Source organism: Euprymna scolopes, chromosome 33, assembly GCF_053919585.1.
Source record: "Euprymna scolopes isolate OS-2025 chromosome 33, ASM5391958v1, whole genome shotgun sequence".
Classification (NCBI taxonomy): Eukaryota; Metazoa; Mollusca; class Cephalopoda; order Sepiida; family Sepiolidae; genus Euprymna; species Euprymna scolopes.
The window spans coordinates 14,563,111-14,590,057 of record NC_136514.1 but is presented as its reverse complement, the minus strand read 5'-3'; the positions used below and the strand labels follow the sequence as shown (position 1 = coordinate 14,590,057).

Here is a 26,947-nt window from a genome sequence, read left to right as displayed (position 1 = left end):
CTTAAGCACAGTAAAAAAAAAAAAAATGCAAAAGCTGTTGTTGTTGTTTTTAAACAAATTAAAATCTATTAAAATCCATTATTCTTGAGCAAATTTTTCCCCAGAAAGGTAAAAGCCTGACTTTTATCGGTGCTAATGCAGAGAGTGGTCCGCGCTATTTCTTTTTTTCTTTTTAATCGTATTTCCAGGTTTAATTAAAGTTTTATGATGATATTTTTTTTTATTCAATTGTAAGGTTAAAGTACAGAATAGGTACAAAAACCCCTCCCCTCCCCATGTTAAGAATGGCTTTTTAAATAATAACATTATTTCAGCACGGATCACTCTCTGCATGAGTACCCTTTTATCATATGAAAAGCAGCATAATATAAAACTTTTTCTATTTTTAATACAATTAACAAATTTTCAAAACCACATCATTCACCGTCATTTTTTTTTTGTCTCTATCGCTAAAACATTAAAAAAATAAATTTAAAGGTCTTTGACCAAATAATTATTTTTTTCGTCTAAATAAGATTTACGATGGTTTGCTATAAGAATATGCAAAAATATTATAATATAAGCACCTGAATTTCAAATAATTCCAACTTTTTATATCACTCTATAGATCTGAGTAGCGAAATTAATAAAAAACAAAATTTAATGATAGTTTAAAATTAATTATGAAGGCCCGGAGGGGACTAAATAAACTATATTTAGCCATGTATTTTTAGCGTTTGATTTGACGATTAAGTGAAGGGTTTAATTCGATTAAGTGAAGGGTTTAATATATATATATATATATATATATATATATATATATATATATATATATATATATATATATATATATATAAACCCTTCACTTAATCGTCAAATATATATATATATATATATATATATATATATATATATCACTTAAAAGAATTAAACCCTTCACTTAATATATATATATATATATATATATATATATATATATATATATATATATATATATATATATATATATATATATATTTGTTGACTACATAGCCCTCGAAGTTAAGCAATAATGAGGCTGGCCAGTACCAGATGTGTGACCATTTTGAAAATGCTAGGCGTTGTGTGTATTGAAAACAACTCCTGCATTTTCTATCACGGTTGGGCCACCATATATGAATAAGCAAGAAATTGCCGAAAGAAATTATCATATTTTTAACAAAATGCGCAGTTATTTATCGATTTTTTCTCTTTTGGCATCGATTCTTCAAAGCATTTCCTATTAAATGGTATATTAGCAATATTGGGCTCACTAAAAGAAAATTATTAATTTAATTTTTCAAAGATTTAAAAGTAGTGTGTTTGGCAAAAAAAATATATATGTAATTTTTTTTTTTTTTTTTTTTTTTTTTGCTAATCTGAAAGATAATTATCATTATTAAAATATTCAACGAATTTCACACTTCAAAACACAAAAGATGAAAAACAAAACACATTTAAAATTCGAATTTAAAACCTTAAAATCTGATACGTGCGCAGTTGTTTTTTTATCTACAATCCTCCCCCTTCCCACAATACATATTTTGTTCAGTTTCGGCTGATTATTTTAGGCATATTTGTACCTACAAATAAAGGAGGGTTTTTTATGTAATACTTTCATGTTCAATTTAAGTTTTACGGTATCTTTTGTTTATTAAATTGTTAGGGGAAAATATAGAATAGTTTAAAACACCTTCCTCTCCCCGTATCAAGAATGGGTTTCTAAATAATAACGTTATTATTTCAGTGCGGTACCTTCTCTGCATAAGTACCGGGAAATATTATAACACGCGTTTTTCATGGTTCGTGCGAAACGCCCGGAAACACATAGTCGCTATCTTTATAAAAGAAAATTCGAAAAGGAGGGTACCTAACGAAAAAATATAATTCGGTGTTTATTCAGATTGGCACTTATGGCGGCAATTAAAATAAAGAAAATACAGAAAAGTTTGTACGATGTACATATCAATCACGGAACGAAGATGAAATATTCCAAAAATCACGTATTTAGATCAATTAGTTTTTTTTTTTATTATTCAAGAAAATCAAATTTTAAATGAGTCGCAGTGATTTCGTCAGCCATGATTAAACTGATAGAATAAAAAAGAGGAGACAACTCAAATCGAAGTTGAGGCGTGAAAAATCAGCCTTATGTCCAATGCAGTTTAGTAGTAAAATCGCTAAAAATCGTAACTTTTTATTTTCTTAGTTTTATATAAAATACTTGATCGATTTACGTAATTTTTGGAATATGACATCTTCGTTCTGTAACGAGTACATACATCATACAGAATTTGGTAAATTTTTACGACGTGCCCCAGGGCACAGCGTATTATAAACACACCAAACTCCTCATGTTAAGAACGGCTTTCAGAATGAACACCCACCCCGACCCCAACCTCGAAAGCCGTTCTTAACATGGGGATCTAGAGGGGGATATTGCTAAAGCCGTTCTTAACATGGGGTGGTTGGGGGGTGTTTATACCACGCTGTTTATACCACGTAAAAAATAAGCAGAATTTTCTGTATTTTCTTTACTTGTCAATCTGAATGAGCCCCAATAATTCAAGTCCATAACCATGTCCGTTAACAAACAATTATGAATCCTAGTTATTGTTATTTTTCCGTAACTAACCTATCTCTAGGTTTGGTTAGATACATTTTTTTTGATAGAATCAATCGCGTCCCCTTCTCTTGCTTTCCCGTTTTCAGTTAGGATCAAGATTAGGTAATAAAAAAACTCACTATTGTTTATTATTATGGCGACTATGTTTTTTCTTGTTTTTTTTTTTTTTCGTGTGAATTTTGATTTGGGCGTTTCATGAAAGCTGCTATTACTTAGAGATATAATTATTTTATTTTATTTCTTTGTTCTCTAGTGTTTTGTTAAGACGTGGTTTAGTGCTTGTTAAGATATAGTAGACAGATCGATTTTTTTTAAGTATGTCGTTTTAAGCAAAAACAATATTACGTACTTGTATCAACCCCCCCCCCCAATGTACTCTGGCGGATCAATTAATTGTCATGCCGAAAATAGTAATATATCCAAAAATTACGAAAATTCATCGAGGAGACAGTTGTTTAGTGTTAAAAGTAATTTTTACGGAAAATTGGGTAAAATCGCATTTTTCTTAGACATTATAAAGTAGATGGTAGGAGTCTAAACGCAGGGGACATAACTCCGAAAGGAATATTTGGGTTTGTATTACTGTACACATAGATTCGAAAAAGTTGTCAAAAAACAAATATATAACAAATAAATATAATCAAAGGCAAGATAAGTTACTTTTCTACCAAACTGGATACATTTTTTTATTTTTATTCAATGTAATATGTTTATTCAGCTCGAAAAACAGGCAGTGTTTACCGATGTATTGGAAAATTCAAAATGGCGCCCGACACTCTCTTTAACATGGTAAGTTTGGGAAAAGGTGTTATAAATAATAAACTAGATAAAATACTATTTAAAAAACACCGAGTATATGTCAACTTATGTCACGGTAACATATAATGAGCGAATTTCTAACAGTATTTTGTCTAGTTTATTATTTATAACATCTTTTCCAGAACTTACCGTGTTAAAGAGAGTGTCGGGCGCCATTTTGAATTTTCCAATACATCGGTAAACACTGTATGCTTTTCGAGCTGAATAAACTTGTTACATTGAATAAAAACACGAAAAATATATCCAGTTAGGTAGAAAAGTAACTTATCTTGCCTTTGATAACATTTATTTGTTATATATTTGTTTTTTGACAATTTTTTCGAATCTATGTGTACAGTAATACAAACCCGAATATTTTAGATTACTTGTGTCATGACTGCAATATTTGTTTTCTCAAGCGATAGACTTTTTTTTTTTTTTTTTTTTTTTTTACTAAAAACATAATAGCAGTTCTTCTACTTGATGAATTTTCGTAAGTTTTGGGTATATAACTATTTTCGACATGTCAATTAAGTAGGTAATATTGTTTTTACTTATATATATTTAAAAAATCGATTTTTCGACTATACCTTAACCAACTAGTTTACATAAAAACAAATTCGTAGAAAGTAATTTATATATCTATAAAAGTGAAATTGTTTGTGTGTGTTTGTGTGTGTACATTTCCCTACCAAACTACTCTGTCAATTTTCAGTCTACAGACTCGAGATTTGACATAAGGGGTATTGAGATTTGGGAAAATCTTTTTAATCGGTTTTCGGACAGAAATTTAGCTGTCAATATATATATCTATAAAAGTGAAAGTGTCTGTCTGTCCGTGTACATTTTCCTACACAATGTCTCTGTCAATTTTCATATTTTATATACAGGGTACTGAGATTTGGGAAAAATCTTTGTAATCGGTTTCGGCCAGAAATTTGGCTTTTAAGGGGTCAAAATTCAACGATTTGACCTTTGAGAACTCTACCAAACTCCTCCGACAATTTTGGGTCTAAACACTTGGAATTTTAGATATAGATGCTTTAGACATGGATCTAACTTAATAACTTGATTTGAGCCCAAAACAATAAATGTTAAGAGGTCATAATAGGGGTCAAATTAAAAAATAAAAAAATTTGACCTTTGCGGTCTCTACCAAATTACTCAGACAATTTCTGGTTTGAAATTTTACATAAAAGGTATTCAGAGATAGGGCAAGATTTCTAATCGGTTTGAGTCGAAAATTTGAGCTACCAATATATAAATGTATGTTTGCATGTCTGTCTAAAACTTTCGGCAGAGGCGACGGATTTTCACAAGATCAGTATCGTTTTTAAGCTCGACAACAAATATCGAAAAATTGGCTAGAAACATTAATTTCTTCACCTTCAACTGGGCACTTTTCTACAGGGAAGGGTCGCTTTTTTCGCCGATATTGTCGAAAGTCATCCCCTCTTTTCGATTGTCTAGCCTTAATTTAAACCTACGTTACTTTCAGTGTGACGGTAGTCGTAACAGCAAAGACGTCACATTTCCCCCTCCCATTCTTTTCCTCCTTCGCGATACGGGTTCGAGCCTGCCTTTCTACTACCATTTTTTTTTTTTTTTTTTGCTCACCATACACCTCCAAATACCCAGGCAACGCCGGGCCAAAGTTCAACGATTTGACCTTTGAAAATTCTATCAAACTCCTCCACCAATTTTGAGTATAAACACTTGAAATTTCAGATGTGGGTTACTTGGACATAGATCAAACTTTTTAATTTGATTTGAGCTCAAAACAATAAATGTTAAGGGGTCAAAATTGGGGTCAAAGTTTTAACAAATTTGACCTTTGCAGTCTCTACCAAATTACTCGGCCAATTTTTGGTCTAAACATTTGAAAGTTTACATAAAGTGTATTCAGACAGAGCGCAAGCTTTTTAATCAGATTTTGGCGGAAAATTTGGCTGCCAAGAGCTCAAAGTTAAAAGGATTTGACCTTTGCGGTCTCTAGCAAACTATTCAGCCAATTTTGGACTAACCATTTGAAAATTTAGCTGCAGGTTACAAACTTTTGATATATATATATATATATATATATATATATATATATATATATATATATATATATATATATATATATATATATATATCACTCTAAATAATCTTTTGATTAAAATTGGATATCTTGAATATATATTTATTCTTCAAATATGTATAGAAGGGGCGTCGTATATGCAATAAAGCTAATAAGTACAAACGTTTTTAAAACTTACAATTCGCTTGAAATGTGTCGCTTTGTCCTTGATATCGAGCCCACTCTTTTGCCGGTAACGCGCTGGCAAGAAATTAAAAAGCCAAACGCTATGAAGTAGCAGGCTACCTTGCCGGACACTGTCCATTTTTTATACATTTGGCTTGCTTGTGATTTTTCCCTCCTCTCTTTCGTCCGTAGCTTGCAATAAAAGCAGACGAAACGAAGAGGCCTTTTTTGTTGTTATTTGAATTGCTGTGATAAGTTCGCCTTCGCCGGGATGATGAATGGTCAAGTTTAAAAAATAAATAAATAAATAAATAAAAAGAAAGAAAGAAAAGAAGAAAGGGAAAACGTCTTTGAATAATTCCACGAGTGGCGAAGTCAGCTGACTGAGCTGTGCACCGACCTCCCCTGGCCACCGTGTGGTGCAAATGATTTTTCGGGATTTGTTACTGGGTCCAATCTCACCTCCACTACAGACGCCCGCCTCTTCACTGGTACGTCGACACACGATAATGGACTCTTGTCAAACGGAAAGAAGAAAGAAAGAAAAACAAAAGTAAAACAAAACTGGGGAAAGAAATATGGAGTTCAAGAAAAAAAAAAAAAAAAAAAAAAAAACTTGGATCATGTTTTTTGTTTGTTTGTTTGGTTGTTTGTTGTCATATATTTATATTTTTTTTGCATATCTTTCTTTTCACAAGTCATTTTCTTCTTCTTCTTCTTCTTCTTCTTTTTCTTCTTCTTTTTCTTCTTCTTCTTCTTCTTTAGCTTTCTTTCTAGAGAAAACACTTTTTCTGATTTTTCTTCTTCCCTTTTTTTTATTTATTTAAAACTAGCAGGGAGGCCAACGTTGCCCAGGATTGAATTAGAATCAATCAAGATTTCACCCTCCCAATATTTTACTGTCATTGAAAGCGGTAAAGTCGACCAATTTTCAATACTCTTCGCTCTTACTTAGTCTACAATTGACATTGCACTGTAGAGAACCTACTGTTGGTTTTATAAAAGTATTTTTATATAATGGCTTGAATTAAAGTTTAAAATGCGAATATCAAGTATCATACTTCAGTCGTGCTTTAAACAGAAACCTTCATTTCGAACGCGCCTCTGTCATATAAAAGAAGCTACTGTTGATTTTATATGCCGAAGCTTTCTACTTGTGCAGTGATAATGGCTTGAATTTAAGTTTAAAATGAAAAATTCAAGTACCATGTTCAATTGTGCTCTAAACAAGCATCCCTTTCAAACGCGTCTCTGTTATATAAAAGAACCTACTGTTGATTTTATATGTTGAACCTTTCGGCTTGTGTGGAAATGAAATTTTTAAAATGCACTTGTGGCGTTAGTCCTAATCGCCTATCCCTTCTTTCATCGGATATTTTTGATTATCGATACTCATCGAAGACATTCCGATACAAAACCTATCTAAAATTACTGCCAGGCACATAAAGTACATTGGCGTTAAATTAAAAAAACAAAAAAACAAATCGGTTCAGCCGTTTAGCAGTCCATAGGAAACGCAAAATTTCTTTCATATGATAGTAGAGAAAAGAAATGCAGAAAAAGACAAAAATATTTTAAAACTGACGATGGGTCATATTTTTCTGTTGCACTTTTTTAAATATTTTTATACTCTTCCCCTTTTTCCTTTTCGTTGTTCATAGTTTCCTTCTTTTAATCCACCTCCCCTTCTTTTTATATCATCTACTTCTTTTTGTTCATATCTTCCTCCTCCTCTTCCTCTTCCCCCCCCCACCCCCCGATTTTGTTCTTTCTATAAGAAAAGTACGAAACTACTGCGAGAAATGCCATTTAAGAAAAGCATGGATAATGATTTATGATATTTTTATTTCCATATTTTTTTCCATAAACTGACCTTATTTTCCCCTGCCTCCCTTCTTTTTCTTCTTCCTCTTTTTCTTCCTCCTCTTCTTCTTTTTCTTTTTCTTCTTCTTATTATTATTATTATCATTATTATTTATTTATTTATTTATTTATTTATTTTACTCACTAGTAGTCGCACAGGACATCATAGATTTCTCTTTAAGATCATCTTGTGGTGCTCTCCGGAGTCTAAGTGACAACAAGTTTCCTCAGATTTCCAGTACTCTCCACCTCTTTCGATAACATTTGCAGATGAATTTGCGTCATCGTAACAGCCGCTTACAATTGATTTTCTCGTTGGTAGTGACCATTGGTCTTTATTGGAATTTGGGTAGCAAAAAGCCTCTCCAAGGTCCCAGTCCTTTTTGCACTCCTCCAGCGGAGGTCTGGATAGTGCTTTATCTTTCCATTTATCTTCTCCTTCTTCTATATATCCCTTTTTGTCTTTAAAAATGCAGCAAGAGATATGAAAAAGATAAATATATTTTAAACCAGCATTAAGAATGGACAAAAATAAGACGTGGATCATAAATATCGTTTGTTCTTTTTTTTTTCTTTATTTATTTATTATCATCTGTCTTAATACGCAAATACGCAAATGTTTAAATACCTCGCGCCTAGCTCTGAACGTGCGACGACAGATACTCACGTTCACGATTCATTTATTCCATCCGGCTGGGCCTTTTTATCCTCGGCCCTCAAAATCAACAAGAGTTTAGACCATTCCTCTAATGATCCGGTCCATGTTGATTTTTCGGCGGGAGTTTAGTTTTGTGCAATTCTAGGAGGTCCACCCTCCCAGGCTTTGCCTTCTCTCTTTGAGAAGGGCTTAGTTTATTGCTAATCGCCTGGGGCGCCCTCACTAAGGAATACCAACAGGGCTACTCAGGCACTTTTTGCAGGTCAGCGTGCCCTTCCTCGTGAGCGCTGACTTCTCAATCCCATTTTCCGACCCTTGTGTCGCAGTTCTTGCGGTGGAAGAGCACTATCATCCACGTTATACTCAAGTGGACATACGTCATTTTGTTTCTCTTCTGTCCATGGTCAACGATGGAGCATCACGCTTCCACACAATAACCTGTCCCTATTTCTTTTTTGCTCGTCCCTCTTTGGGTCACAGGAGATTGACAACCATCATGCTTTCACGCCATAACATTTGTTTTATTTTTATTTTTTACTAGCAAGCCGCCGGGCGTTGCCCGGTCGTAAAATACGCTGAAATATTATCTGTTAATTCGTGCAGATTTCGTATTTATTAGCACAGAGCCAATTCAATATCGATTATCATGGTGTACCCAATAGATAGCAATGATTTCAAAAGTAAAAAAAAAAAAATAAATAAATAAATAAATACTTGATTTGGCTGTCATCAGCTAGAATCGGAAGCAAAACATAGTTTTCCAGCCTTGACCGTTAGCGTATAATCTAAATCCATACGTATGCAAAAGCGGCAGGGAAATGTAGAAAAATAAAACGTTGTTCAACTCATAACAATTAGCGCATGCGCAGAAAGAAATGGGGATAGTCGATTTACGTCAGGCCAAGGTAATTGTTTTTTTTTTTTTTGTTGTTTTTGGAGTTTTTTTTTTTTTACACATGCATCAAATATATTATCCAGGATAAGGGTTAAAGAGTGTACAGTAGAAATTGGACAATATAGTAATCATTAGTAATGAAAATTCGGTAAATTTGTTAACTTATATGGAACGGCTCATCAAGAACTTATTTACGTTAGACTTGAACACAAACATATTGTAGTCAGCCGGAAAGCATTAAAAAGGAAGACAATTCCACAGGCGTGCAGTTCTAAGAAAGAAGCTTTGTTCATGGAATCTACGTTTAGATTTAGGCACAGATAAAGAGTGGGGGATGGGATTATTGATAGTGTTTTTTTTTTTGTTTTTTTTTTTTATTACATTTTCAACCCCAAACAAGGCACATTGCCACTGTGGTGTAGGGGGCTACTATCAGGGGCAGCAACTACTGGGGCACTATGTTGGGATTTGGGCAGCAAGATGTCGGTTCACGTTACACTTGAACTTCTGCATGTCAGTACGGTTAGGGAAGCAGGGACCTGGAATGGAATTCCAGAGTCTAGCGGTTCTGGGGAAGAAACTACTGGAGAAAAAAGATCTTTTACATCTAGGGATCTCTACTGTGTGGGGGTGCGATTTAGCTGCCTGTCGGGTTTGTCAAGGGTGTCTACGTCGTGGGGGCACAAGTGTCTGCAGTTCGTCAGAGCATTCACCATTAAAATACTTGTAGAACAGGCAGAGGGATGCAACGTTTCGTCGATGGGACAAAGGCTGAAGCTTAGATGCCAGTTCAGGGCCTATCAGATTGGTGACTCTCTTTTGAACCTTGTCTAGGAGCGAGAGACTAGTAGCAGATGCACCAGCCCAAATATGACAGCAATACTCCATATATGGGCGAATGGTGGCCTTATAGAGGTACAGGATACTTTCAGGTGTCAGTAGTTTTCTAGCACAGTAGAGCGAGCCTACCTTCTTCGCAGCGGCCCTGGCAATGTTTTCAATATAATTGTTCCAACTCATGTTTCCTGTGAACGTTAGGCCAAGCAGTTTTAAAGATGTACTCTAAGACAGGGAGTCACTGGCCATTGCTATTGGTGGCAGAGAAGGTTTCTTGTAATTATTGAAGGAAACCAGTTTAATCTTGGCAGCATTGAATGTGACCATCCATTTTTGTCCCCATTCCACTACAGATTGGAGGTCATATTCTAGTGTTTTTGCCATTTCTTTAGTTATGTGTTCATTTGTTTTCCTGTCATGCCTGTTATAGAGTGTGGTGTCATCAGCATATATACCCATCTCAGAGTCAGTTTTGTCGGGGAGGTCATTAATAAATATTAGGAACAATAGAGATCCAAGGATGGACCCCTGAGGCACTCCCGCATTTATATCACACTGTTTAGATGTACGACCGTCGAGGACAACCTGGATTTTTCATTTATCTAAGAAGGATTAAATTATGTTAAATATTCTACCAGTGATACCGTATGATTTAATTTTCCTGAGGAGACCCTCATGCCATACGAGTGTTTCTTGTGAAAGTTTGGCGAGGGGGACCATTTTTTTTTTAATTTTGACCTCTTAGTAGCTATTTTACCGAAAAACAAAATCGAAAGTGTTCCAGAAGTCAAAATACCTAATATATCAAGTTTCAACTATATATATATATATATATATATATATATATATATATATATATATATATATATATATTTATGAGCAAACAGTTAATAAAATATGTTAAAAAACACTTTGAAATGAGTTAAAAACATATTTAATCTGAAAAGGAAACACTAGATAAATGGATAGTCCTTAATCTGCGGAGCTTCGAAGAAATACCCTCCCTCTCATCAGAGGGCAGGAATCAGCAAAATGCAGGACTGGATCTTGCATGCAGAAGTATTTGATGAAACTACAAGTAAGTCAAAGATCCCACTTGAAAAAAAAAATTATATATATATATATATATATATATATATATATATATATATATATATACTAGGTTATATATATATATACTAGGTTTTATATATATATATACTAGGTTATATATATATATATATATATATATATATATATATATATACTAGGTTATATATATATATACTAGGTTATATATATATATACATATATATACTAGGTTATATATATATATATATATATATATATATACATATATATACTAGGTTATATATATATATATATATACTAGGTTATATATATATACTAGGTTATATATATATATATATATATATATATATATATATATATATATATATATATATATATATATATAAGAAATAAAAATTACAATAAGTTTACCAAGGTAATCAAAATGGTAAACTTAAAATATATTATGAATATTAAAGAGTTAATATTTACAAGTAAAATAATCTCAACCAGATGTAACAGCTCAATAAAACCGAAAAGGAAATAGAGCTTATAATATGAACAAATGATTAATAAAACATGTTAAAAGAGATCTTGAAAAAGAGTTAAAAACGTATTTAATTTTAAAAAAGGAAGCACAAGATAAATGGATAGTCCTTAATCCGCGGAGTTTCGAAGAAATACTCTCCTTCTTATCAGAGGGCAGGAATTAGCAAAATGCGGGATCGGATTTTGCATGTAAAAGTATTTAATGAAACTACAAGTAAGTCACAGATCTTACTTGGTTAAAAAAAAGGGTGAGGTAAGGGGAATAGGATGTAAAAGAAAAATGATAAAAAGATTTCACATGAATGGATAGTCCGGTGAAGGGTAAAAGATCCAAGAATGGTAAAATCCAAACACGGTCGGATTAAAAATTTCCAATCCAACAGGTACGTTCCAAATCGTCCAAAATGATCCAAAAGGCAGAATTCCTTGGAAAAAATAACAAATGGAATGAGTTCCAAATCATTAAAAGAACAGTCCAAATGTGCACAGAAAAAGCACTGGAGAGAATATTTAAAACACGTCTGCCAAATCATTTGTTCATATATATATATATATATATATATATATATATATATATATATATATATATATATATATATATATATATATATATATATATATATATATATATATTCTAGGTTATATATATATTCTAGGTTATATATATATACTAGGTTATATATATATACTAAGTTATATATATATATATACTAGGTTATATATATATATATATATGTATATATATACTAGGTTATATATATATACTAGGTTATATATATATATATATACTAGGCTATATATATATATGTATGTATGTGTATATATATATATATATATATACACCAGGTTATATATATATATATATATATATATATATATATACACTAGGTTATATATATATATAGACACCAGGTTATATATATATATATATATATATATATATATATATACCAGGTTATATATATATACACACTAGGTTATAACCTAGTGTGTATATATATATATAACCTGGTATATATATATATATATATATATATATATATATATATATATATATATACTAGGTTATATATATATACACTAGGTTATATATATATATATATATATATATATATACTAGGATATATATATACTAGGTTATATATATACTAGGTTATATATATATATATATATACACTAGGTTATATATATATATACACTAGGTTATATATATATACTAGGTTATATATATATATATATATATATATATATATACTAGGTTATATATATATATACTAGGTTATATATATATATATACACTAGGTTATATATATATATATATATATATATATATATATACTAGGTTATATATATACTAGGTTATACATACATATATATATATATATATATATATATATATATATATATATATATACTAGCAGGCCGCCCGGCATTGCCCGGTCATAAAATACGCTTAAAGATGATATTTTGCTTAATGCAGATTTTGTATTTATTATTATATTATATTATGTTGGACCGTTTAAATAAGATGACTTATGCGCCACCACTCACCACTGAGAATCGAAACCAAAACGTTTAGCTTACGATCTACTTTTTCCTTTAACGTTAATGCCTGACCTATGAAGACATGTTTGCTGCAAGACTAAAAATTAAAACATGAACCAATAGTTATTACGTTACACATGCATGTTCGTAATGCTGTCATTCGACCTTCACTTGGCAAATTTCATTTTTTTTTTAATTGTACTGATTTCTCCGGCTAAACCCCAAATATAAAGTTTCGCATGGGTTCGTATACCCTATATATTAATTTTCAAGTCTGTAGACCAAAAACTAACAGAGGAGTTTGGTAGCAAAATATTTAAACAAATATATGTGTGCATACATAAATATATGTATAAAGGTGTTTGTGTTTACTGTAACATTTTTACGCAAATATTATGCAAGCATAAATCATGTAAAATATCTGCATGAATATAATTACACGTAATAGTTAACTAAAGATGAACATCCTATAAGAAAAGCGAAAAAAACTAATGGGGAATTAAATAAAATAAATGTCTAAAAGAATATGCAAATTAGCTAAATCTTTTGCAGACGAATGTAATTCCACGACCCATTTATAAGAAAGTTGTATTGTCTTTTCAGATAAATAGAAAAAGTGTTTTTAAGATGAATATCAATAGATAAAAATATAAAAACAAATTTTTATATATATATATTCATACAGGGTGACCCAAAATAACGGGCTCCAACTCTAATTAGCCCCCGTTTCTTAGTGTTTTGTCCGAATGAAATGAAACTTTGGTCATAACTAGTTTCTTATATTGAAAACATCACATCAAAACACTAGGGTCTTTGGACTTTTTTTCTCCGTTCTACAGCATATGTTCTAGATGGCCTCCATTTAGCTTTTGTTTTTTTGTTTTTTTTGGGGGGGGGTCACCCTGTATGTATATATATATATATATATATATATATATATATATATATATATATATATATATATATATATATATATATATTACACAATCACGCACGATGTAAAAAATGTGCGTAAGTAGAAGTGGGTGTAATATAAATTAATTATCCAATAAAAAACCTTAAAAAAAATGAATAACTAATTAATTAAAATTCGTTTTTCAAAGAATATGTAAATTATTTAACCATCATGTAGTCCCTCGCATATACATGACTGAGTATATTAAGAAGTTCGTTTTAATAATTTTAAAGTAGGAAAAGTAGGCTTTTAATATTAATATCAGAGCGAGAAAAATGTCAACTTTATATATATATATATATATATATATATATATATATATATATATATATATATATATATATATATATATATATATATATATATAAGCGCTCGCGATTATGCATCCAACTTATACAATTTCGAAAAGAACACAAAAAGGACTAATCGGAGATTGGGGAAGATTAACAGGAAAATTGTAAAACAGAATAATTCCGTGCTATTCAATAATATTTGTCTAAATGAGAAAATGTTGCCTAAATATACACAATATATATATAAATAGATTAAAATATAAGATATTTCAGCATCAACAGACCGTTACAGTGAAGAGGCGGGATTTTATTGTTTGTTGGATGCTGTGCTCTTTCTTTATGTTCTCCCCCTTTTTGTTCTTTCGTCCAAAGTAAAAATAGTTTGAAGACAGACTGAAAAATAAAAGGGCATATGAAACCCAATGGCATGCGGAGGTCTGGTGATGCCCTACTGATGCTCGGGGCTAACTCTAATTAAGTATAAGTCCTAGTACTGGAAAATATGAGAAAATGAGATAGCTTGAATATGACTGGATACCCCTATCCAACTTTGATGCCCAAGGCAACTGACCCCCCGCCCACACACAGACCGTGCGCGTTATTGATGAAGCCACTGATGAGAATTGCTTCCTCTTATAAAAACGTGGGAAAATCCATTATAAAATGCTGTTTAATTTTTTTCATACCTATTTGAGGATCGAGTTTTTAAATTATGTTCTCAATTCAACCTAATTGCTTATTGTTTTCATATATTTAGACTATGAGAGATGTTCCAAAAGTAATGACTTCTGTGTTTCATTCCGCCCGAATGAATCAAAAGGGATTGCAAACTACATTCTTATGATGACTGAACTTATGCATTCATGACCTGAACGTTTTATCTCTCTGTTATAGATATTGACTGTGGGAACTCTGCAATTTTGTGGCCCTTTGGGCTATGATCATTGCGTGGTATCTGTGTTAACTGTGGCAAGCAGGGCCAAGGGTCGAAACATTATTATTATTATTATTATTATTATTATTATTATTATTATTATTATTATTATCATCATCATCGTCATTATTATTATTATTATTATTATTATTATTATTATTATTATTATTATCATCATTATTATCATTATTATTATCAATTGATTCGAGCGACGGCGGGTCGCTCGATCAATTATTATGATTATAAAAATAAACTATTAAATTCGGAAAAAAATGATTGACATATAATATAATAACATCGCAAAAGGAATGTAAAAATAGAAAATAGATGTAAATATGATTTTTGGTTTGCATAAACAAATAACTAGATTGGGGTTACATCAGCTGTTGGTCTGAGACGCGTAATGAGACACGTAATGAGACACGTAATGAGACACGTGATGAGATGTAGATTTGAGGAGATTCAAGTCAGACAGTAGCTGAACATCAAAGAGAACGGACGACTCAAAAAGGGGAGTTTGTCTCTCCGTGACGCAGGGAGCGGCGTCATCTCAGGCAGCCAAGATATAAAAACATGTAATCTCTGAAGATGCCGGCCGGATCATGAAAATAAATGTTCGTAAATAATTCAGGTATATGTTGTGTTATTTACACCTATTAAAAAGAACTGTTTGTCTACAAATGTTTCGATACGTCCACGTCAATCGTTTCCTGTTAGAACTGTTGCATAAATGTTACAATATACACACTAGACGATCAACTAGCTGATACGACGTATATACATACACGCATTAACACGTACATGAATATACAGATAAAATATAAATCCCAACTATTCAACATGTACGTCGTTATATAACATATTCATACACACAACGTAACAACTATAAGAAAGCAATTCCTGTCATGGGCATGCGTCAAAAGCAGAGATGTGTCATTGAATTCCTCTATAAAAATTTAACCAATCAACATTCACCGGTGTCTGTTAAACGTTTATCGAGCCGAAACGGTTGACGTCAGTACGGTTAGGAGCTGATTTTGTCCATTTCAGCGCGGCGACAGAGATGTTAGTGAGAAAGCGTGCTCCTAACTTTTACGACCGAGGCATCGTTCATCGCTGGCAAAAGTGCATTGAGAAATCTAGAAAAATAAATTCTGGAGCGCATAAGGTTTCTCGTTTTAATGGTACCATCCCCGTGTTTGTAGCCGTTCAACGTTTTAGTTTTGGAGTTAAAAATAGGAGGCCTTTTGGAACGATCCCCGTTTTAATATTACATTAACATGCAAATCAGATGCGGTTACATATTTCATTCGATGGTCCCCCCTCTATTGCATCCTCAGTTCCTTTTTTTTTTTTTTAATTTATAACCTCCGTTCAGACTTCATACACAATGGATAGCCCCTGTAAGGATGACTGCGCGCATAATTGTGAAGCAAGGGTTGCCTCAATCACAACTTTTCTGGATCGGAACTCCTTGAAGCTAGACGCAGAGAGAAATCGAGAACAACTGGAAACAATGTCGACATAATTGAACCCATTTTAGTGCTTACCAGGCTCAACGTCGCTGAACTTCGCCGATCTAATGGGAACCGTAGTGTCAACATGATTATGTCGTATATATATTTTGACTAATTGTTACTAAATTCGTCTAATTCCAGATTTTTTTTTTTACTAATTATTATTAAATCCGTCTAATTCCATGTTTTTTTACTAATTATTACCAAATTTGTCTAATTCTATGTTTTTACTTATTATTACTAAATTTGCCCAAATTCTATGTTTTTACTAATTATTATTAGATTTGTCTAATTCCATGTTTTTACTAATTATTACCAAATTTGTCTAATTCTATGTTTTTACTAATTAATACATAATTCGTCTAATTCCATGTTTTTACTAATTATACTAAATTCGTCTAATTTTATGTTTTTACTTCATTCATATCTTGTCGCTCCATCTCTTCAACCAGCGGCGTGCGGTTTCATTACCAACACTGAGGTCTTCGTCCGTGCAGTTGGGCCCCAGTGGGCAAGATGTTAAAATGTGCTCGATGGTCTGAACTTGGGCACCACAGGGGCATTCGGCAGTTGTAGAGTAACCCCACATGAGGAGGTTGTCGCCAGTTTTTGCAACTTTTGCCCTTGCCTTATTCAGAGTGACCCAGTGGGTCACTCTGAATAGGGCAAGGGCAAAAGTTGCACTGACCCACTCCGAACGGGACAGGGGGGGGGCAAATAGCAAACCTTCACGTGATGCCCTCTGTTAATCCTTCAGGAGAACCAATTGCTACATTACGCAACATCTCTGCATGTTTTTACTAATTATTACTAAATTCGTCTAATTCCGTTTTTTTAATAATCTAAAAAATTGAGAATGTATGTAAGGACAATTCTCAACCTATATACTCCACGAATTATTTGGTCTACAAGCTTGAAATTTGGTGGTACAGAGTATTCAGACATGTGAAAAACTTTTTAATCGATTTTCATCCGGAAAAAAGAGCTGTTAAGGGTAAAAATGGAAAAATTGGTATGTGGAGATCATCGAAAGTTTATCTGTTTTCTGTTTTATGAATGCGCAATTCACATTACAGATTCCTTATGTTAAATAAGTAGGTTTTAAAACACTTTTAAATGAACGTGTCAGGCTTGCCTAATAGTTATCGTACTTGGTTCACTGTCTTTAAATTTTGGTTTCGATCTAAGCTCGAGCATTTTCTTCTTTTTTTTACTTACAAGATATGAACTGTTTAGAAAAAACATAATACTTGCATGCATATGTTTCATTTTCTGTATGAATTAAAATATAATATTTATTACGTATTTTACGACCGGGTAACGCCGGGCAAGCTGCCAGTTATTACTAAATTTGTCTCATTCAATATTAAACCTATTTTTCAAACATGTGTAGATGATAATTTATAATTAATATTGCATTATTCAGATTACTATTCTCTAGCCCTCGTTATTATTTTTAATACGTTTCGGCCGATGTAATCCCTAACTTTAAAAAGCGATCCTAGAATTAACCACATGAATCCATGACACAATGCGTAAAGACGTTGATTTAGCAACCAAAAACATTATCTGACATAAACATGTTAACTCAATATTTCCAACTAATGAAAATGATTCCCGTTTGTTTGAAACGATAGAATTAACAAGCCTTTATACGAAATTGAAAAATCTAACAAAAATAGAGAACTCGACAACTCAAAATCAGGTGTTTTTCTGTGTGACACAACAGCGTGCCTGGACTGTCCGGTGTTCAGTGAAGAAAAACGACAATTTCAAGCTAAATTCCCAAAAGATAAACACACGCACGCGCGCACACGCACACACGCGCGCGCGCGCGCGCGCGCGCGCGCGTGAATGGGACTTTGAACGCACATATTTCTGACACATGTCTTCTACTCACCCAAGAATGTTTAACTTTCCCACTCCTTTGTTATACCGCTATAAAATTGTGAATGTATATACATATGAGAGTTGGGACGATTAGTCGGGATCGCGAATAAGGCATGAGAAGATGTATGGGGAAAAAAGTTGTGTCGTTTTTCCGATACCAAAAACGATTCTTCTAAATTATTTAATCTTTTTTAAACTTAATTTTCCATTATTCGTACTAGTGATGGCATGATAATATTTATTCATTTTAAACTAGAATTTACATATCACCACCCTGCAAGTGTAAATTAAAAAAACAAAAAAAACTCTATAGCTAAATATTTAGAGATTGCAAAAGAATTGGAATATAATTCGGTAATTGTATTGGAATTGATAATTTAGAATAGAATCAGTAATTGAATCGGAATCAAGAAAATACTGGAATCGTTTCATCATTAATAAATACATATGTTTTTTTTTAATTTTGTTTAATTCACTATTTAATAAATGGTGACCCGTTGTCAATATTTATAATATTTATATTTTATATCTATTTTTATCATATGACAGCATGGTTGTTGGCACTTCCCAAATATCCGACCATCGTCAATAATCTCAACACCATCGGATAAATTTCGGGAGAATCGAGATTTGCGAGGCTTCAGACAGTACATCTACGGTGCAGTGCACTTTCTATTCTTTTAGTAAATGTCCAATTTAAAAAAAAAAAAAAGTCTTAAAATGGTTATGGTTTCTATTTTATTTACTTTGTTTTGTTTTGTTTTTTTAGGAGAGGGGAGGGGGTAGGGAAAAAAAGCAGACAAAAATAAAAGAAGAACAAAATTGCTTACGGGAAGACATAGAAAAAGAACAATAAAATGTCATCCATCTTTTTTAAGCGTCATTTTTAGCATTGCTTTCAACGATTCCCTCCCCCCCCCCTACTTTTCTCTTTCCTCTTTAATGATTTTTATTGTTCGTTATTGTCAGGATTTTCCATAGCCTTCGCATTCTTTATCCTCCTCCTCCTCCCCATCCTCATCCTCCTCCTTCTTCTTCTTCTTCTTCTTCTTCTTATTATTATTATTATTATTATTATTATTATTATTATTATTATTATTATTCTCCTTTCACATTTTTCTCCTTAGACTTTCTATTTCTACTTATTTTTTTACGTCCTCTCTTTTTTTGTCATATTCTGCCACTTATTATTATTATTATTAGTAGTAGTAGTAGTAGTAGTAGTAGTAGTTCTCTTAATTTGTTCTTAGTAGTAGTAGTAGTAGTATTCTCTTAATTTTCCTCCTCTTTCTTCTCCTACACGTACTCTTCTTCTTCTTCTTCTTCTTCTTCTTCTTCTAAATTCGATTTATTTCTTATTGTAATTCTCTTACATTTCCTTTTTTCTTTCCAATTCTTATCTTTTTTTTTCTTTTAACTTTTTTATTCGACCTCCCACCACTTGTTAAGCACACATTTGTACACACACTCGTGCATAAGAGGAAATTGAGGTGCTCAGTACCGCCCCCCCCCACTTACGACTGTTAACACTCTGCGCGACATTCATATATATGTGTGTGTGTGTGTGTGTGTGTGTGTGTGTGTGTGTGTGTGTGTGTGTGTGTGTGTGTGTGTGTGCCGAATGTTACCAAACTTATCAAGTGCTTAGATGTCAGCAAGACAATCGGTCTTTATAACATTCCAATCATCATGTTTAAAAGCTGAAACTGGAGCTAGCTCCTCTCATTACAAAGCTGTTCAATCTGAGCTTTTTTTTTATTTGCATTTTCACCTCAAACAAGGCACAGTGCCACTTTGATGTAGGGTGCTACTATCTGGGACATAAATTGCAGGGATACTATGTAGGGATTTGAGCAGCAAGATGTTTGTTTACATTACACTTGTACTTCTGCATGTCAGGACTGTCGGGAAAGCAGGTACCTTGAAGGAAATTTCAAGGCCTAGCAGTCCTAGGGAAGTAAGCTCTGAAGTTCTCTACTGTGTAGAGCTGGGATTTAGCTGCTTGTTGGGTTTGTCATGGGCATTTACATCGAGGGGGTACAAGGGCTTATAGTTCGTCGGAGCACTTACCATTAAAATACTTGTAAAACAGGCAGAGGAATGCAACATTTCATTGAGGGGACAGAGGTTGAAGCCTAGTTGACAGTGCGGGACCCATTAGGGTGGCGACTCTCTTTTGAACCATGTCCAGGAGTGGGAGACTAGTAGCAGATGCACCAGCTCAAAAGCGCTTGTTTACAAGTGTCGTATTTCCAGCTTTCTGTGTCATGGTTAAGACTATCTGTTCTGGAGACACCCACTAATTAACATAGGTGAGTGAGTGAGATATATAAAGGTATCAATCACCAATACCGGGAGAGTTCTGCAACGACCGCCAAATAGGCAAGACGCCTATGTTGCCTCCAGTAAGACATGCAACATGCCACCTGCCGGAATATCTCCAACTGAAGTATATCTGAAGACATGTAAATATGCATATAACTTCTCTTCCTAATATATTATTGTTATACCTTTACTTTCCGTGTTTTTGTTAATTATTTGTGCAGACACAACACTATCAATTAAACCTTTTGGAAAGCTTCTTTACTTTTTAATTATTTTTATTCAGTTTTCACCCCAAACAAGGCACAGTGCCACTTTGAAGTAGAGGGCTACTATCGAGGACATAAGTTGCAGGGGCATTATGAAGGGAAATGAGCAGCAAGATGTCTGTTCACATTGCACTTAAACTTCTGCATGTCAGTACAGTTGGGAAAGCAGTCTAGCAGTTCTGGGGAAGAAACTATTGGAGTAGAAGGCTTTCTTACACCTAGGGATCTCTACTGTGTAGGGGTTGGATTTAGCTGCTTGTCAGATTTATCGGAGGTATTTACATCGAGGGGGTACAGGTGCTTGTAGTTCATCAGAGCATTCACCATTAAAATACTTGTAGAACAGGCAGAAGGATGCAACATTTCATCAATGGGACAGAGGCTGAAGCTTAGATGACAGTTTAGGACCTATCAGGTTGGCGATTCTCTTTTGAACTCTATCCAGGAGGGATAAACTAGTAGCAGATGCACCAGCCCAAATGTGACAACAATACTCCATACATGGGCGAATAGTGGCCTTATAGAGGCACAGGATACTTTCAGGCATAAGTAGGTTTCTAGCATAGTAGAGAGAGCCTACCTTCTTCGCAGATTGCTGTGGGTCTGCTTTCTTTACTCTAGAGCATCACAACTTTCACATACAAGCTTTTGTCACTTCAGCTTTGGTAGAGTAAGTTCTTCCCACTTGTCGATATTGACTTGTAGGACTTTCAAATTGTTCTTGATTTGTACAGTCCCTGAACCTCTTCCTAGGCTTATGTTGAGGGCTCTTGCCATTTTCCAGCTCCCCACAAAAAAATTTGTTTCAGCAGCTTACAACCTTTTATTCGAACCATGTGGCCCACCTAACGCATGTGAGATCCAATTACAAGAGTCTCAACACTAGAGCAACATGCTCCCACAAGGACTTCAATATCGGGTATTTGTGCTTGCCACTTGATGTTTAAGATACGTCTCAAGCATTTTTGGTGAAATCGTTCAAGTCATTTAATGTGCCTTTGATGCAATGTCCATGTCTCTGATGAATACAACAGTGTGGTTAGCACACACGTCTTGTAAACGCAGATCTTAGTCCTGTTTGTGATGCCACGATAAGATCACACTCTATTCTCCAGCCTTCCAAAAGCTACAGATGCCTTCTGAATTCGTCTGTGGATGTCAGTGTTAAGAGAGCCATCCCTCGACAGAGAACTACCAAGTAAGACAAACGAATCGACTACTCCTAGTCTAGCACTACAGACTATAATGTTCGCCTCCAAGCATGACTGGCCCAGTGCAGGAGTGAACATCACCTTTGTTTTAGACAGACTGATCTTCAAACCAAAGGCAGTGCAAGAGTCAGCAAAGTGCGACCAAAAGAAACAGCATCGTTTTCATACAGTAGCTCCTTAACAAAGACATTAAACCTTCTTAGATTTAAAATGCGACCTGTAGTTTGAAACTTTAACACCCTTATCACAATTCTGCTCTCTTATATTCCTCCACTATTAGTTTCTCATTTTTCTTTGCTCACGTTGCAACGTGGCTTTGATCTCCTTGTATTGTCGCAAGTAAGTTGTATGATCAGAATGATTTTCACTAAGTAAAGATTTATAAATAGCCAGTTTATTCATCGCCATTGATTATTTTAAGTTCCTCTTATAATTCCTTTTGAAGCCAAGAAATTCAGCACCAGCAGAATAAACCTGTCTTTAAATTTATTCATATGCCATCAAATACAAGATTATCAAGCTTTTCCACCATACTCTTTTGAACTTCAGGCAGCTTTAATTTGACGACATCGACACGGCTAGGCAGCTTAACGCTACTATCATGAACTTTTTTACGGATTCGTAGATTAAACTTTCCTCTCACCAACTTGTGATTGGTGTCACATTCAGCACTTCACAAGACACCAACAGTATATGCATCTCGAAGGGTGCGTTTTCAGGTTTAGGTGAAGTCAATAACGTGACCATGCCTTGAAATTGATGTGTCCAAGTAGCTTTGTTTTTCAGTTTAGAGTGGGAAAAAGTGTTAGAGATAACAAGATTAAATTCTGAACTCAGCTCTAGTAGCTTAAGGCCATTAGCATTCATGGTACCGATACCATAGTGGCCAAGAGGACTCCAGGCCTCATAGTCTTTCCCAACACAGGAATTAAAATCACCAAGACTAACAAGTTCTTCATTAATTGGTGTAGATACAACAACAGAGCGCAGAGACACATAGAAACACAAAATGAAGGGTTAGACCGAAAGAATAGTGATGAATCTGATGCTTGAGAGAGGAACACAAAGTTTCATGATGCGGTCACAGATACTGGAAGGAAATTCCACAGTATCAACCAAGGATGTTTCAATTGCAAAACCAACTCCACCATCTTTACGGACACCCTTCGATTTACCAATCCAGAAGAGAGTGTAACCTGATGATACCTCTTTCATTTGATTTTCTCTCAACAGATAGATTTCTAATTTATTAAGTTTTTTTTTTTTTTACACAGTGATCACCACTTATCAAGGCCCGGAAGCCACTCAGGGATAAGGGTTATTGCAAGTACATTACGTTAGTGAGGAGATTTGCTGAAGTGTTTACTTAAGGGGGCGGTTCATTAGGAATTTGTTAACATTTGACTTGAAGACATCCAAGTTGTAGTCCGGAGGGAAGCAGGCAGACGGAACAGAGTTCCACAGGCGTGCAGTTCTAAGAAAGAAGCTTTGTTCATGGAATCCGCGTTTTGATTTAGGCACAGATATAGAGTGGGGGAAATTTTTCACAATGGATTCAGCTAGACGGGTGTTTTTTGTGAAAGATTGGCGAGGGGGGACCAGAGATTGGAGTTCAGACGAGCACCTGCCATGGAAATAACGATAAAACAAGGGCAGGCTCGCAACATCTCTTCTGTGGGAGAGAGGTTGCAGGGTAGAGAAAAGGGCATCCCCCACTAAGCCACGAAGTCTATTTTGTACTCTGTCAAGGCAGGATAGGCTGTTTTTAGCAGCTCCTGCCCAGATATGGCAACAGTATTCCATCCTTGGACGTACTTGGCTTTTATATAGATAGAGAATTGCATCAGTAGTGAGATATTTTCTGGAGCGGTAGAAGGATCCCACCATCTTTCCAGCGACCTTGGCAACAGACTTGATGTACGTGTTCCATTTCAGATCAGGAGTAAAGGTCAAACCTAGAAGCTTGTCAAACCACGGGGCCTCACCCAGACGAGAGCCATTCATCACAATTGATGCCAGATGGGGATCAGAGCGTTGATGATGTAAGGATAGGATTTTGGTTTTGGATGCATTAAAGGTAACCAGCCACATCTTCCCCCACTGAACCACGCGCTCAAGATCAGAGGAGAGAGAATCAGAGAGAACTTTGTCATTTACAGCCTTTGATGTGTTGCCGTAGATGGTCGTGTCATCAGCATAGATGTCAACGAATGATTTAAGTATGTGTTTAGGGAGGTCATTGATGTAGATCAGGAAGAGAGTTGGGCCCAGGATTGACCCCTGAGGACTCCAGCATTTATATTGCAGGCCTCCGATTTTTGTCCATCTACCACTACTCTTATAAGCCTATCGGAGAGAAATGATTTAATGATTGAGAAAACATTTCCAGTTATACCGTAGCTAGAAATCTTGTGAAGTAGACCCTTATGCCATACCTTGTTGAAGGCCTTTGATATGTCAAGAGCAATTGCCCTAGAAAGGAAGCCTTTGTCAAGAGATTCACTAATCCTGTGGGATATAACCATCAGCACATCTGCGGTAGATCTTGCAGAGCGGAAACCATATTGTGTCACTAAGAAGTTTATTCCTGCTGAGGTGGTTGACTATTTCTCTATTTAATATGGATTCCAGCAACTTACTCATAACACACAGGAGACATAGGTCTGTATTGAGAGGGAGATGACTTATCACCTGAATTCTTAAATACAGGGCAAACTGATGAGGTCTTTCAGGGAGTTGGAAAGCACTTCTCCTTAAGGCAGCGCTTAAATAGTTTCGTAAGTATGGGAGCAAGTTCTGGTTGAAGCTTTTTTAACACTATAATTGGGATGCCATCAGGGCCAGTTGCTTTACTGGAATCTAGGTTCTTTATTAGCTTGGCGACCTCATGCACGGATATTTGTATGTTACCTAGCTTGTTCTGTGGTATAGGAGGAAATATGGGGAGTTGATGGCCTTCGTCGCATAGGGTAGAATTAGCTGCAAAGTTCTTTGCAAATAGTTTGGCCTTGTCTGACGCTGACGAGATGACCTTTGGTCCATTGATAATGGTTGGGATAGAACGCACACTTCTGTTCAGGATCCTATTTGTTATTTGCCAAAACTGGTTGGATCCAAGCCGCTGATCAGCTACCTTGGATTTAACAGATTGGGCATATAGCTCTCTTGCATTTTTTATTACTCTTTTACAGTGGTTGCTGGCAGACCTGAAAGCAGCTTTAATCTCAGTGCATCTATTACGTTGGTAGCTATGGAAAAAGTGATTTCTGTGCGCGATAGCAGCAGCACATTCTGGGGAGAACCATGGCTGGCTGTTAGGTTTTTGTTGGAATTTTTTAGATGGTATGAATTGGTCTATGCCTACAATTAACCATTCGGTCAGATCTGATACTATAGAGGACACATCCTTTTTAAACATGGAGTGCAGAGGTAAATCAGATATGAATGTATGGAAGCTATCCCAGTCAGCCATAGAGTATCGGTATACAGTACGGTGGAGGGGATGTCTGGGGGCTTCTTACATTTCATTTTTATCTTAACTAATACGACGGAGTGGTCGGAGGATCCTAGAGGAGAATGAACGGAACATGAACATAGCTCAGGGGAAGTTGAGAGAAAAAGGTCTAAGAGGCTTGCATATTGACCGGGTGTGTCGGGCACACAGGTGGGTTCGCAAACAATCTGAGTGAGGTCATAAGCAATGGCAAAATCATGACAAAACCTCCCCTCATCATCTGTCTTATTTGAATGGGTCAGCCATTCCACGTTATGGACGTTGAAGTCACCACATATGTGGATGTTAGCCGAGGGATGTGAAGACAGTATGTGGTCTATTTTCTCAGATATGCTCTTAAAGATAGTAACTCCGCTGTTGTGGGGCCTATAGAGGGCAAATATAAATGCAGTGGTGTTAGTAAGTGCAACCCTGAAGCACATATAGGGTAAATTAGGATCTTCTCTAGAGATATCCCTGCCACACGGGAAGCCATCCTTAATGTAGGCACATATTCCATGCCCATGGCGATCTTGGGGGTCAGATTTAGCTGTTACATTTGAGTATCCGTTAATTATGAACTCATCTAGGGAAGTGGTCGGCCCTATTCCAGTTTCACTTAGAAATAATATGTCCGGTTTCGTCTCCTGTAATTGGGTTTCAACCTCTGGAAGGTTGGAACGTAGACCCTTGATGTTGGAGAAGGAGACCTGGTAGTAGAGGTCTATGTTGGAAGATGGGGTTCTAGATTTAATCGAGTTTTTATTCTGGAGATATTTCATGTTGAGGTTTTGGGATTTGTGGAATAGGTCGGCATACTTGGTTAGAGCAGTACAGAGAGGGAAAGTAAGAGAGAAAAAGACAGGAAAATTTTTTTTTTTTTTTTTTTGTGGCACACGAAAAGGTAAAGCCGTAACAATTACCCACTAGTATGGCATCGAGAGGCCCCACCAGAGACTACTGCATGGTCCAGATCCACTCACCAAATGGCAATACAGCA

At 34.7% G+C, this 26,947-nt stretch overlaps 1 protein-coding gene across 1 annotated transcript in view; it reads right to left on the bottom strand.

Moving 5' to 3' along the window:
* LOC145258153 (cubilin-like) overlaps positions 1-6,171 on the bottom strand; it is a 409,766-nt gene extending 403,595 nt beyond the window's left edge. Inside the window, exon 1 of the mRNA XM_080115944.1 lies at positions 5,680-6,171. Within this exon, the coding sequence (XP_079972070.1) occupies positions 5,680-5,816 (137 nt within the window). The 5' untranslated portion in view covers positions 5,817-6,171. The remainder of the gene's footprint in view (positions 1-5,679) is intronic.
* Positions 6,172-26,947: the final 20,776 nt, after the last annotated feature.